General features: G+C 39.6%; 1 protein-coding gene and 1 long non-coding RNA gene across 2 annotated transcripts; one reads left to right on the top strand and one right to left on the bottom strand.

The window, feature by feature from the left end:
- Nucleotides 1-4,228: 4,228 nt before the first annotated feature.
- On the bottom strand, nt 4,229-6,586 carry LOC144660181 (uncharacterized). Its single transcript, XR_013572053.1, has 2 exons — nt 6,531-6,586; nt 4,229-4,701 (listed from the first exon to the last, which is right to left on the bottom strand). It is a non-coding gene; the product is annotated as an uncharacterized LOC144660181 (long non-coding RNA).
- A 4,473-nt stretch (nt 6,587-11,059) lies between these two features.
- LOC144660092 (vacuolar ATPase assembly protein VMA22-like) lies at nt 11,060-13,411 on the top strand. Its single transcript, XM_078520653.1, has one exon. The coding sequence runs from the start codon at nt 11,067-11,069 to the stop codon at nt 11,733-11,735; it is 669 nt and encodes a 222-aa protein (XP_078376779.1). The 5' UTR covers nt 11,060-11,066; the 3' UTR covers nt 11,736-13,411.
- Nucleotides 13,412-13,781: the final 370 nt, after the last annotated feature.

The raw sequence follows: 13,781 nt of genomic DNA, 5'->3' as shown, positions 1-13,781 counted from the left end.
GCACTATTTTATTTGATTCTTTTAGACCTGGAGTGAAAATTGGGATGATTCCATGTGATGGCGGCTTTCCAAAAAGACCCAAACTGTACATCTCAAATCTCAAACTGGCCGGTTTTGTTGGATCTGGAGTGTAAATAAGCTTTGATTTACATAGTGGTATTTCAACACAAATGCCTAAAAATAGTCATTTTCAGTGGATCATTTAGCACTTTCTTATTCAATTCTTTTAGACCTGGAGTGAAAATTAAGATGAATCAACGTGATGGCGGATTTCCAAAAAGAGCCAAACTGTACATTTAAAATGTCAAAGTGGCCGGTTTTGTTGGATCAGGATTGAAAATAAGCTTTGATTTACGTAGTGGTATTTCAACACAAATGCCCAAAATCGTCCTTTTCAGTGGCTCATTCAACACTTTCTTATTGGATTCTTTTAAACCTGGAGTGAAGATTAGGAGTGTACAGTTGAAGTCTCAAACTGACCGGTTTTTCTGGATCTGGGGTTAATATAAGCTTTGTTCTACGCCGTGGTATTTCAACACAATAGCCGAAAATCGTCATTTTCAGTAGTTCATTTACGACTTTTTTATTCGATTCTTTTGTACTTCAACTGAACATTTGGATGAATCCATGCGATGGCAGTTTTCTAAAAAGACCCACATTGTACATTTCAAGTCTCAAACTGGCCGGTTTTACAGGATCTTGAGTGAAAATAAGCTTTAATCCGCGTGGTGGTATTTCACCACAAAGGTCCAAAATCGTTATTTTCAGTGGCTCATGTAGTACTTTCTTTTTCGTTTCTTTTGACCTGGAACGAGAATTACGATGAATTCACGTGATGGTGGTTTTCCAACCAGAGCGAAACGGTACATTTTTAGTCCCAAACTGGACGGTTTTGCTGGACCTGGGGTGAAAAAAAACTTTAATCTAAGTTGTGGTATTTCAACGCAAGGGCCAAAAATTGTTATTTTCTATGGCTCATGTAGCACTTTCTTATTTGATTCTTTTAGAAATGGAGTGAAAATTGGGATGATTATTTCCATGTGATGGCGGTTTTTCCAAAAGACTCAAACTGAACATTTCAAGTCTCAAACTGGCCGGTTTTGCTCAACGTGGTGGTATTTCAAAACAAGGGTCCAACATCGTCATTTTCATTGGCTAATATACGACTTTCCTATTCGATTCTTTTGGACCTGGAGTGAAAATTAAGATGAATCAACGTGATGGCGGTTTTCCAAAAAGACCCAAACTGTACATTTCAAATCTCAAAGTGGCCGGTTTTGTTGGATCAGGATTGAAAATAAGCTATGATTTACGTAGTGGTATTTCAACACAAATGCCCAAAATCGTCCTTTTCAGTGGCTCATGTAGCATTTTCTTATTGGATTCTATTGGAATTGGAGTGAAAATTAGGATCAATCCACGTGAGGGCGGATTTCCAAGAAGACCCAGACTGTACATTTTAAGTCTCAAACTGACCTTTTTTTCTGGATCTGGGTTTCAAATAAGCTTTAATCTACATGTACGTCGATATATTTTCAACATAATTGCCGAAAATCGTCATTTTCAGTGGTTCGTGTACGACTTTTTTATTCGATTCTTTTGACCTGGAACGAAAATTATGATGAATTAATCCACGTGATAGCGGTTTTCCAGCCAAAGTGTACATTTTTGGTCCCAAAATAACTCCAATCTAAGTAGTGGTATTTCAACTCAATGCCTCAAAATCGTCATTTTCTGTGGCTCATTTAGCACTTTCTTATTCGATTCTTTTAGACCAGGAGTGAAAATTGGGATGATTCTTATACCTAATCGTACCTTTTTGGTACGCTTCGGCGGCATATCAGGCGAGTTTGGTCAAGCCATGGCGAGACCAAACGAGCCTGATATGCCGCCGAAGCGTACCAAAAAGGTACGATTAGGTATTTACCGTACCTAAATTCAGCCTAAACTCCGGTTATATTTATCGCTCTGTTGATGCCATGCCTGCAAGGTACGTACTGCAAATTGTGTTGACTAGGTCTTCAACACTTTTACCAAGTTCTTCTTCTGCCATATTTTTCACTCGTTTGTTTAGAGTTTCATTCTCTAAATGTTCAAAATCAAAATTAAGCGAAAAATTTAGAAATTTCGACTCCATTTTTCAGTCTGAATGTCTCAGTACTCATCGGCAAACATCGCGCAATTGGCGAGCGCGCTCAAGTTTAGTTTTGGCGGGAACGTTTTTCTCTTTTTACGACCGCTAAACACCGCTTAATTTAAATTACGAAGTTCTGTTTTATTGGTAAACCTCTTTTCAATTCATCGTACAGTAACACTTCTTTACTTCAAAGTGACCGTGATATGGTGGCATATCAGGTCAGTGACTTGATATTTAGTAAATAAACCCCTTCAGGCGGCTGGTATATTGGAGAATAATGCCCAAGGCTGAAAGATTGTCGAAAAATGAACAGTTGGCCGAGAAGCGAAGCTTCGAGGGCAACTGTGAAATTTTGAGGACAATCTTTCAGCCAAGGGCATTATCCTCCAATATACAATCAAGCCAGAAAGGGGTTTATTTATTTTATAACCCTCCAATTGATTTCTACAACGCGCTTTATCGCCAGTAAATTTATAGGAAAAAACCTACGTAACAAACCCGGCGTAACTGTGGTTAAAACAAATGTAAGTTGATTGGTTTACGTGACTTTTTAACTCTGTGATTCATTAAAAGTTAGAATTAAATAACATGACTTCATTCGTTTGTTTTGTGCTTGCCTACAAAATCCGGCGACGGATATCAAATCGGACGGGGTATATTCGCTGATACCCGTCTTCCGATTTTGTACCACGTGATGCGTTTTGTCCAATGAGCGCGCGCAAAAAATAATGAGTGGGTTATAACGAAGGATATCAGAACAGTAGATCGCGCTTCCGATTGGCTACTTGCGAATTTGGGTACGGTAATTATACCTAATCGTACCTTTTTGGTACGCTTCGGCGGCATATCAGGCGAGTTTGGTCGAGCCATGGTTCGTATTTTGGCGAGACGCAGTCGAGCCAAAATACCCATGGCGAGACCAAACGAGCCTGATATGCCGCCGAAGCGTACCAAAAAGGTACGATTAGGTATTTACCGTCCCAAAATTCAGCCAAAAGTCCGGTTATATTTTTCGCTCTGTTGAAACCATGCTTGCAAAAAACGTACTGCAAATTATGTTGACTTGGACTTCAACACTTTTACCAAGTTCTTTTTCTGCCTTTTTTTCCACTCGTTTGCTTAGGGTTTCATTCTCTAAATTTTCAAAATCAAAATCAAGCGAAAAATTTGGAAATTGCGACTGCATTTTTTCATTTTCATTTTTTACTCGTCGGCAAACATCGCTCAATTGGCAAGCGCACTCAAGTTCAGTTTTGGCGGGAAAGATTTTCTCTTTTTACGCCGGACCGCTAAACACCGCTAAATTTAAATTACTAGACTGTCCACAGCCTCTCGATTTTTCAACGCAAAAACGCAAACGAAGCGTGCGCCAGCTCGTCCAGTTCTCTCGCCATTCTCACCCGTACCCCGCGGTCATCGATCGGAAAAAACACGAAAAAATAGAGGGCTGTGGACAGTCTATTAAATTACAAAGTTCTGTTTTTATTGGTAAAACCTCCTCCTTAATTCATCGTACAGTAACACTACTTTACTTCAAAGTGACCGTGATATGGGGAAATCAGGTCAGTGACTTGATATCGTAGGATATCAGGACAGTAGATCGCGCTTCTGATTGGCTACTTGCGAATTTGGGTACGGTAACATGTGATATCGATGGCGGTTTTCAAACCAGAGCGAAACGGTACATTTTAAGTCTCACAGTGGCCGTTTTTGTTGGATCAGGAGTGAAAATAAACTTTGATTGACTTAGGGGTATTTCAACACAAATGCCCAAAATTGTCATTTTCTAGGGCTCATGTAACACTTTCTTATTTGATTCTTTTAGACTTGGAGTGAAAATTAGGATGAATCCACGTGATGGCGCTTATCGGAAAAGACCCAGACTGAACATTTCAAGTCTCAAACCGGCCGGTTCTTATGGATCTGGAGTGAAAATGATACTACGTGGTCGACAACAATTTTAACATATTTTTCTAACTTTATGAATTGTTTGTTTGTTTTGATTAAACTAGCACTGAACAACTTTCGGTAAATCATCGCCTACCTCCGAAATTAGGCTTTTGGGTGGTATGTTCTTCGTTGAGGTACCCCTTTCAGACTGCGAAGACTGCAAACATTTTATTGTTTAATATTTTTACATATCTCATATATATATTTGTATTATATTTTTAACTTTTTAACTGATTAGCTATTTTAACATTCTAAATCATTTCTTAAATCGCTCCACTTTCTGTTTTCATTACTTTTTATAATTTTGATGACCGCGGCACAATGTAGACTACTGAGCTACCAGTAATTGTGTAAGTCACTAAAGTTGTTATTATTATGTTTTGCAGTGTCCTTCAGCTATCCTTGAACGTAATTCTCACGTGTACGAGCCAGTTCCGGGTTTGAATTACGATTCGTTGATCCACTCCTTTGAGAAGTTGACCCAGGCACAAACGACGCAGGGTGGGGCGAGGAAACGTATTGCTGCTGTTGCTGTTGGTCGATACTCCAATCTGCGTTTAACGCAATTTGGCGCTTTCCCATGGACCGCCTTCTCTTTAAATGAACAGCAGAAGCTAGAACATACATAAATGAAGCGGTAAATTGAAAAAAAAAAACTGGATTCTCTATAAATATCTTCATTCACGATACTCTCCATCCTGCAAAGAAAAGATATTTCTCAGGCCGCACTCTTGCCTTCCCCGCAAAAGAAACATTTGATATTTAGGTATACAGCTAATTCGAGAGAGGTTGTCGGAGAAAGGCACAAAAGTGCACGCGACAAGACCGAAAGGTGGTGTGGGTAGAAGTAGAGAGCTGCAACACGTGCTGAATACTAATAAGATGGCGACATGACAAACGCGAATTTGAAAGTTTTCTTTTTCTTCAGCCGCGTGGAAACAAGGTACTTTTAGCCTCGCTGAATTTTCCAAGAATTTTCAAAACTCAGACATGCGACAGAAAAATTTAAACTACAGAAAAAGGCGACCTGAGAGGAAAAACAAAATCTTCACGTACAAAAACACAAACTTGTACATTTCCTGTAGGACAATATGCAATATTCAAGTGAATATCCAGACCACCTTTCGGTCTTGTTGCGTGCACTTTTGCGCTTTTTTCCGACAACCTTTCTCGAATTAGCTGTATACCCACTATAAGTGAATGCCACAAGTACACCGACTCACACATTGTCATATATCACTTTTTGTTAACCAATTTTTTTTTGCTTGACGTACGGTATTTTACTAGCTTGATGTACTTTTATTTCCGTCAAGCTAGAAAATTATGCCAAGGAAGAAAAGGTGAACTCGGTTCAACAACAGGCAATTCGACTCCGTGCACTTGTGACACGATATCCGCATGAAGTTTTAATTTGCCGACGTTTGAACCAAAACTTGTATTATCAGACTGATGACGTAGCACTAAAAAAGATCGGTGTGGCGTCTGATTGGTTGTTACTTGCGGATCTCTGTGACTCATTTTTCGTAAGACGTCTTCTGTGTAAGCCTATGCTGTCTTGTAAATCCTGGCGGGAGGGGAGAGGACATCCATATGAAGGAAGGGTGCAAATTACGGATTTTGGTCTGACTTAGGGTGTCTAGGACAGAACGCCAATATTTTTGGTCGCCGAGGTCTCATTTAGCATTGCACGTAAAGAAATACAAACCACCTTAATACTGTGTTGACTCATCAGGCATGAAAACTGGTATCTTTAAGAAGTCAAAAAAGCTTGAGTCACACACAGAGTGGTCTTCTTGGTTTAATTCAAATTTTCACGCAAACATCTCCGTATCTTTCATAAATTTTCCCCAACCCCGACCCCCCCCCCCCCCCCTCCTTCCCCAATTCAAAATACTGACAATTAGTGGATAAATTGAACCTTTGCCAGCATAGCTTGGGAAAACATGGAGAACATCACATTAAGGAAATTCATTTGTTATCAGGTCTTGTTTTCACATGACTGAACACAACTATAGTTTTTATTCGGTTTATATACTAAAGCCAAATGAAAGCTTAATCCCCGAGTAATTTTTCTTTTCTAGTTCGTTCAGGTTTTGTTTCGTGTTAGTATAGCGGTCGAATTTATTAGGATTCTACTGACGATTGTTACCTTGCCACATTTCCAATGTACAGTAACTTCAAAGTTGTATATGTTATATATGGGGAGCTTAAAGGGGTAAAATGGATGGGATTTTGGCCTATTTTTCACTGTGATAATACGATTTGGGTCACTGGCACTGACAATTCACAAAACAAAATTGAGAATAGGGCTGAGAATTGGGCAAAAGTAGGCTGTAAAATGGTATTTGGGCAAAATTTGGGCTGGGAAATGGGATTTATACCCCTGCCTCGTCTTCAGCAACCTCGCTCATACTGAACAGTTATGATAAAAAGTTCGTCTTACCTATTCCAATAGCTAGGATAAGAAAAATGATTACTGTCTTCATTGATCTGCAAGAAATGTTGTTTGAAACAATTAAATGAGCCTGAAAACTTTAAATTTCATCAACTAGCTGCGTTTTGGATAACTTCTAATGATAGGCTCTTGGGTTTTGTTGGCTTTTTTGCACATTTACTGTCGACTTGGAAATTTTCATTCAGTTTGCCTCTCAAAATGTTTTTCTTTAAGTGGTCATTCTGTAAACACCAGTAGCATTTGACAGTACACGGTCTCCTTTTACCCTTAAGCTTTCAGTGCCAAAGTCGACTTTTGTCGACATTTGGAGGAGCAGTCAATGAACCACTAGTGATGTCATCAATTTCCACGTAAGCAGATTTTTGTGATAGGCACCTGATAAAGCTAAATAAAAATAGTTTTGCTGCGTAGCACTCAATTGTTACAATAAGTGTTCCATAAAGTGTTCTTGGAGTGCAAAATAGTTTTTTTAAAGACAGACGTTTCGGGGAAACCCCTTCATCAGTGTAAATGTGATGTCTTAAGGTGGCTTAATACAGTTTTGAGAGGGCAAATCAGTCCAACCTTTAATTCTCCTGTACAATCTCCAGAAAAGTTTTGTCTTTCTCTTATCACTGTTTGTTACATCCTAAAACCATCTAATGCGATATTTGGAAAATACAAATGCTAATAAACAGCTTAAATGAACGGCCGAGTACTTGAGAGGGGACTGGCACTAGTAGTTAAAACGGCGTTTTTCTCAAAATCTACCCGTACGACCCTACCTCAAAATTTCAGAAATAAAAAATTGGCTTTGATTTATCATTCATGCAAAATAATATAAAAATCTGTAAGACAGATTTTTCGCAAAATAGGAAAATGTGATATTTTGCCGATTTTTAAAATAGCTCAAAATCTGTCTTACAGATTTTTTCAAAATTTTGGCTGTAGACGTGGTTCACCCCTTAAATTTAATTGTGAAAGTTTCATAATAGGTTGTACGGTAGGTTTTCGAGAAAATCTGGATCAAAATCTGGCTTTTACGACCTCCGAGGCAAATCAAATTGCGCGTGCGAGCGCGCGCTAATATGACGCCATGCATCGCGAGCGATAATGAAAGACAGAATTAAAACTTCTCTGTCGGTTGTTTATCTACCTTTTTTGTCGTATTGTTTTCCGTCCCAGGTTTCAAGACCTATCTGAAAGTATTTTGAAGTTTTCTTTTGTATACAAATTTGGTAAAGCGCGGTAAAACAGATGGAACTCTTTTTCGTTTCTGTTTAGAGGTGCTAGCGCCATTTTAGCGCGCGCGAGCAATAATGACGTCAAGCAGAAAATCGTAGCGCGCGCCTTTGAGCCACGAAAAAACTGTATTCGGCCACCTTAAAAAAAAACGCTTGATCGTACGTTAAATGTCTCGCGTGCGCGTCGTTTAAAAATAAACAGAGCGCGAGATTGCGCGCGCGCTTAGCGCACATGACAAAAATTTAAATGAACATCAGAATATTAGTCAGAGAATACAAATGTGAATTTAAAATTTTAAGTCAATGTTCATGCCACTAGGGGCTAGTGTCTTGTAGGTAAAGATCATTCTCATCTCCTCCCTTCGTCTTTGGGCGGCCGGTCCAGCAACTTGCTTAATAACAGATACTGACATGTCGTGGATGGAATTGTGGCCCCCTTGGTTTGGTTTGGTTTGGTTTGGTTTGGTTTGGTTTGTCCCCTCGAACAAAGAACATCTTCACGACCACGCCCATATGCGTTTACCGGCGGGATACTAACCTTCAAGACATCCTGGTTCATAGCACCTTCTCTTCAAACCCTCAACAGGAACAAGCCGGGACCTTTCCCTGTCAGCGACCCAGGTGCCGGACATGTGCATTCACCGGAAAAACTCAAAACATCAACCACGCGAACGGAGTTGTGCACCCGAAAGGACACCACACCTGCACTGCGACCGGAGTCATTTACGCCATCACATGCTGCCGTTGTCAATCAATGTACATCGGAGAGACTGGTCGTAGGCTTGCAGACAGTTTTGGCGAGCACCTCCGCTCAGTTGAAGGTTACCAGAACAACCAACGGTACCAGAACGGTGGTTTCCCCGTGGCCGAACATTTTAACTAAGGGGGCCACAATTCCATCCACGACATGTCAGTATCTGTTATTAAGCAAGTTGCTGGACCGGCGGCCCAAAGACGAAGGGAGGAGATGAGGAGGAGATGATGATCACTTACAAGACACTAGCCCCTAGTGGCATGAACATTGACTTAAAATTTTAAATTCACATTTGTATTCTCTGACTAATATTCTGATGTTCATTTAAATTTTTGTCATGTGCGCTAAGCGCGCGCGCAATCTCGCGCTCTGTTTATTTTTAAACGACGCGCACGCAAGACATTTAACGTACGATCAAGCGTTTCTTTTTAAGACATCACATTTACACTGATGAAGGGGTTTCCCCGAAACGTCTGTCTTTAAAAAAACTATTTTGCACTCCAAGAACACTTTATTGAACACCTGATAAAGCTAAGCCATTTTTTACAGAACTATTCATTTTACATTTTTGCTTCATTCTGACAAAGCTCATTGAGAAAAACACAATCACTTTTTGGTGCAAAATCGGTGCTTAAACAGGCCAAAACACCTGTAATTGCGCAAGATCCTCTTTTCAGGGTTTACCAATGATTTCATCAAACCTTTTCTGGCCAAAAAGAAGGATGTTAAGAGTAGAAAGGGGTGGGAATAACAAAACCGAGAAAACGGAAGGAAAAGGAGCAAGAAAAAAAGGGAACGGCTCCGCAACTAAGTCCTAATTTTAGCTTAATTTACATGCGCCCAACTAAAATATTGTATATTTTTACATGGAATCTTCAGCCCAAACTTGCTGCAGTGTGAAAAAGTACTTAGCAAATGCAAAGTTTAGGGAAATTCAGGATTGTAATACCAAATATTTAGTTTAATAGTTAAAAACCGCGTTTTTGAGAAATTCGGCACCGTAAGGGTTAATCAGTAGCAGTCACTCTAGGTGTTCCATTCGCATGCTGGGATACCAGTTGTTGAACTTCTCGCTCTATTTGTGCTCTTTGTTTCAATCAGGGTTCTACAAACATGATCATTGACTGCGTTTTACTGTTTTGACTCGGCTGTCTTTAAGCATTCCGCTGCAAAAAATTGTAACTGAAAAATGTACAGTTTTCAGATTGATGTAATGTATATGAAATAATTCATATATGAACTGCGGATGGATATGAAAGTGATAAATGATCATCGCAGTGAATTTCCAATTTAAGCAATTGGAATAAAGAAGCCTGAAAAAAATTCAGGGCTTCAACGGGATTCGAACCCGTGACCTCCGCGATACCGGTGCGATGCTCTACCAACTGAGCTATTGAAGCCACACATTGGGAGCGAGGTCAATTGTGAGTTCATATTTTACCCGTGAGAGGAGTGAAATGATGTAATGTATATGAAATAATTCATATATGAACTGCGGATGGATATGAAAGTGATAAATGATCATCGCAGTGAATTTCCAATTTAAGCAATTGGAATAAAGAAGCCTGAAAAAAAATTCAGGGCTTCAACGGGATATGTTTAGCATGATTGTACAAAACCTCTACCGTAAATGATCTAATAAACGCCCGGGGCGTCTATTAAATTCTTGGGGTCCTAGGGGAGGCGTTAAATAGATATAAGGCGTTTATTGAGAGAGAGGCGTTTATTTCAATTTAACAGTAACGACGTTAACAAAACAAATAGGATGGGTAGTTTTCTAGTGGTTGAGTTGGTGAGTGGGAGACTAATCTAATATGCGCTAGTGCAAAACCTAGAGATGTTGTTCATAGTTCGATATCGACGTTTTTGTCGTCATTAGGGTTAACCTTGTTGGCGTTGTTGAGTCCTTTGTTGGCCTCTTCGATGTCCGAGTCAAGCAAAAAACTAAATTTTTTGCGTGATTTTACTCTATGGAGCATTTCCTTGGTTTTTGAGATGATTCTTGGCGGGGGGCATCTATTAGACACGGGGCGTTCATTAGAGAGGGAGTCTAATACAAACTTTGCACTTCAGGGGAGGCGTTTATTAGATACGGGGCGTTTATTTGAGAGTGGTTGTTTATTAGATCATTTCAGGTATGTTTGTCGTCGTCAAAAAAGTCAGCATGGTGTAAGTGCAAGGTGTTCACGAAGTCTTTTTTGTTGCAATATCAGAAATATCTGGGATCGTCGATAATAAACGGAATCCCCGATTGTCTGGGACTTTTCCAACCACTTTACGACACTGAGGGAGTTCAAGATCAGACGCCGTGCCAGAAGGTTTTAAAATCATTCAAGCATTTTAGGTCGAACTGAATTGTACATTTATCAAGAACATTTGTCGCATATTTATTTTATGTTTTAGATGTGTGAATGGTTTGGTTGTTGTGATTTCACTCGAGATTTCACTGCACTGAACAACTTTTAACTTTCCGAAATGAAACTTTGTCAGGAAAAGGACTGGGGTGAGTGTAGACACTCCTTCTCAGTTCCCCACGTACATTCCAAGATGGAGGACGTTTGTAGCCAGCTCGATCAGCTCACTGTTGAATTCTTCGATAATCTTGAACGACTTCAGGAGAAGAGGGAATATCTAAACGCTGCAGTAAGAGATGGACACTTAAACTTGTCAAAGGCGCGTTATTCAATGGGAAACAAGTCCGTGGGAGCTTTGCAATACAGCCATAGAATGGACTGTGCCTTGTATCACATCGAAGGTTGTCATATTTCTAAAGACCAGTCCGAGGACAATTGTATGTCATTGGAAATGAAGAAAACCTTACCTGGAAAGGTTATAGAAACGTCAAAAGCTGATATTGAGGAAAAGGATGATGAGAGAAACGTTCTCAGAAGAAGAAAACCGCAAAAATCAGACAGTGTGAACGATGAAATAACAGGAGGTATCGAGGAGTTGAGTCTCTCCAAAGAAGACAAATTGCCATTAGAAAGTTCCAGTAACGGCTGTGTACAAGATCCATTGAAATGGTTTGGAATTCTGGTTCCTGGATGTTTGAGAACGGGTCAAAAGAACTTTCAGAGCGCCATTGAGCTTAGCTGTGAGATGGTAAACCTCGAAATCAAGTTGAATGAAATAATAGAGAGGTTTAAAGCATTGAAAGCACGTAAAAGAGAACTCATTTTAGAGGAAATGAAAAGGTCCCAAGATGTTGAAGGCTAATATTTGTTCTCCATAGTAAAAGGCACAATATCTCTTGTAATTAATCTGCTATTTACCTTTGATTATAGTTAGAGGATTTTATGTGGTTAAATATTCATATGTGTGTTCAGGTACCAAAAGTGATAAAAAGAGTAACTTGAGAGGAAGAATATAAGTCATAAACATGTAGTTAAAATTAAGGTTAAATTTTCCTAAATAATGTAGCGCAACATAAAACTAAATTCTGTAGTATCATATTAGCAAAATAAATATTTTTTCTAAACTAAGTGAATTATACAATAGCAAAAATTCAAGAATCCCACCAAGCGTATGTATCTTCAAAAGACAAGACACAACAAGTAGAAATGGCAAAAGAAAGAATAGCAACACATGAAACTGTGAATTTTGGAACAAAGAGAAAAATGGCTGTTTTTATGTTAGAGGTTGATACACTGGCATATCCAGATGTGTCAAAGGGGAGGAGTTGTTCAGTAGTGAAAAATACGACTTTCTTGCTTGAAAAACGATGTAGCATTTGACACAAAAAGCATCCTCGGAGACCCAGGGGCAGTTAGTGGGGCAAGAGAAATGCGAAAAAGCAGGTAAAAAATAGTGCGAAACTGCCAGTTACATAAATCAGCATATAAAAGTTCTATTGACTGAAAGTGCCCCTGGGGAAAGAGTCTTACCAGGCCAGTTCAAAAACCTCTCTGAATACTGCCTCCTGATTGGGCAGAAAGATCTTTTGTTTTCCCTTTGTATTATTTTGCCCAATCGGTGAACAGCTTGACTACGGTCCTTTTGTTGTGTTCTCAAACGAAGTATGTACACAAAGCCAGTTTGCTCGCTATATCTGTCTTGCTTGTTCACGAAGAATTTGCTCGGGCAGGAAAAGTTTCGGCTAGCGCCTCCCCTGGTCAAAAACGTCGAAAGTTTGACGGCCATGCCCGCGGAGAAACGGCAGATTCTTCAGATTGTGGTCGATCGCAGGAATCGTAACACTTGAATGCTGCTTGCGAGCTATTAAAGTTTGTGTGCGATATGCAGCTTGTTGCACTGCTATAAAAATGGATGTTTTTCAGATCTTTTACGTAAAGATTGATGACAGTTTGAGGCGAAACTTTTCCAAACAAGAGTATATTTTTCACGAAAAAACCAAGCTGATCGTCGATTGGGAAGAATAATACAAAGGGAAAACAAAAGATTTTTCTGCCCAATCACGAGGCAGTATTCAAAGAGCTTTTTGAACTGGCCTGGTAAGACTCTTTCCCCAGGGGCACTTTCAGTCAATAGAACTTTTATATGCTGATTTATGTAACTGGCAGTTTCGCACTTTTTTTTACCTGCTTTTTCGCGTTTCTCTTGCCCCACTAACTGCCCCTGGGTCTCTGAGGATGCACAAAAAGGGGACCAGGGGTGCTTACCATTTAACCAAAAATTCCAGAAATTTTGGTTGGAAAGTAAATGGAAAAGTAATTTTCTGCAAAATTCACTGAGAAGTTGTGGACAATGTTTTCAGGTATTCCTTTCATTTCTTTTGGTACAAACCATCGGGAAATTCTATACTGTTTGTCCCCCTTTTCTAGTCTCCATCAAGTCAAAACAGTAACTGAAAATGAATTATGTAAATGGTAACGGCATTCTTTTTTGTTCAGTTTGCTGATTTTGGAAAAATATAATTTAGCATTATTCAACTAGACTGTGAGCAGGCTCACTGGTGGGTGGTGGGGGAGTTAAAAGAAAAAAGTCAGAAAGCAACGCGAGCTGAGCCTGTTCCCAGGCTTTTATTCAACAGTCATCCCAACCAATCTAATCTGGCACTCCCTCCCCAACATCTGTAGAGCTATCAGTGGGTTTGTCCATCCCAGTAAACTTGGTCAGGTTTTGGCTGCATTGGACTGGGCACTACATGGATTGTGTATCTAATAAAGTGCTTTAGTACAAGTCTTGCTTGATGTATTAAAATGAAAACTAAGGGCTTCGCCCAATAGTTCACTCCATCCTTACACTAGATGCATAATTTGGACAGCATGTGGAATGAATTGTCACACAGGGGCATTTTTTCCA

The sequence above is a fragment of the Oculina patagonica genome, chromosome 1 (assembly GCF_052425735.1).
Source record: "Oculina patagonica isolate OP01 chromosome 1, crgOcupat, whole genome shotgun sequence".
Lineage (NCBI taxonomy): Eukaryota > Metazoa > Cnidaria > Anthozoa > Scleractinia > Oculinidae > Oculina > Oculina patagonica.
Note: the sequence above shows the minus strand (reverse complement) of the source record. Positions and strands in the feature narration are given on the sequence as shown.

Coding starts and splice junctions, on each gene's coding strand:
- LOC144660092 (XM_078520653.1), top strand. CDS start 11,067: ATGGAGGACGTTTGTAGCCAGCTCGATCAGCTCACTGTTGAATTCTTC.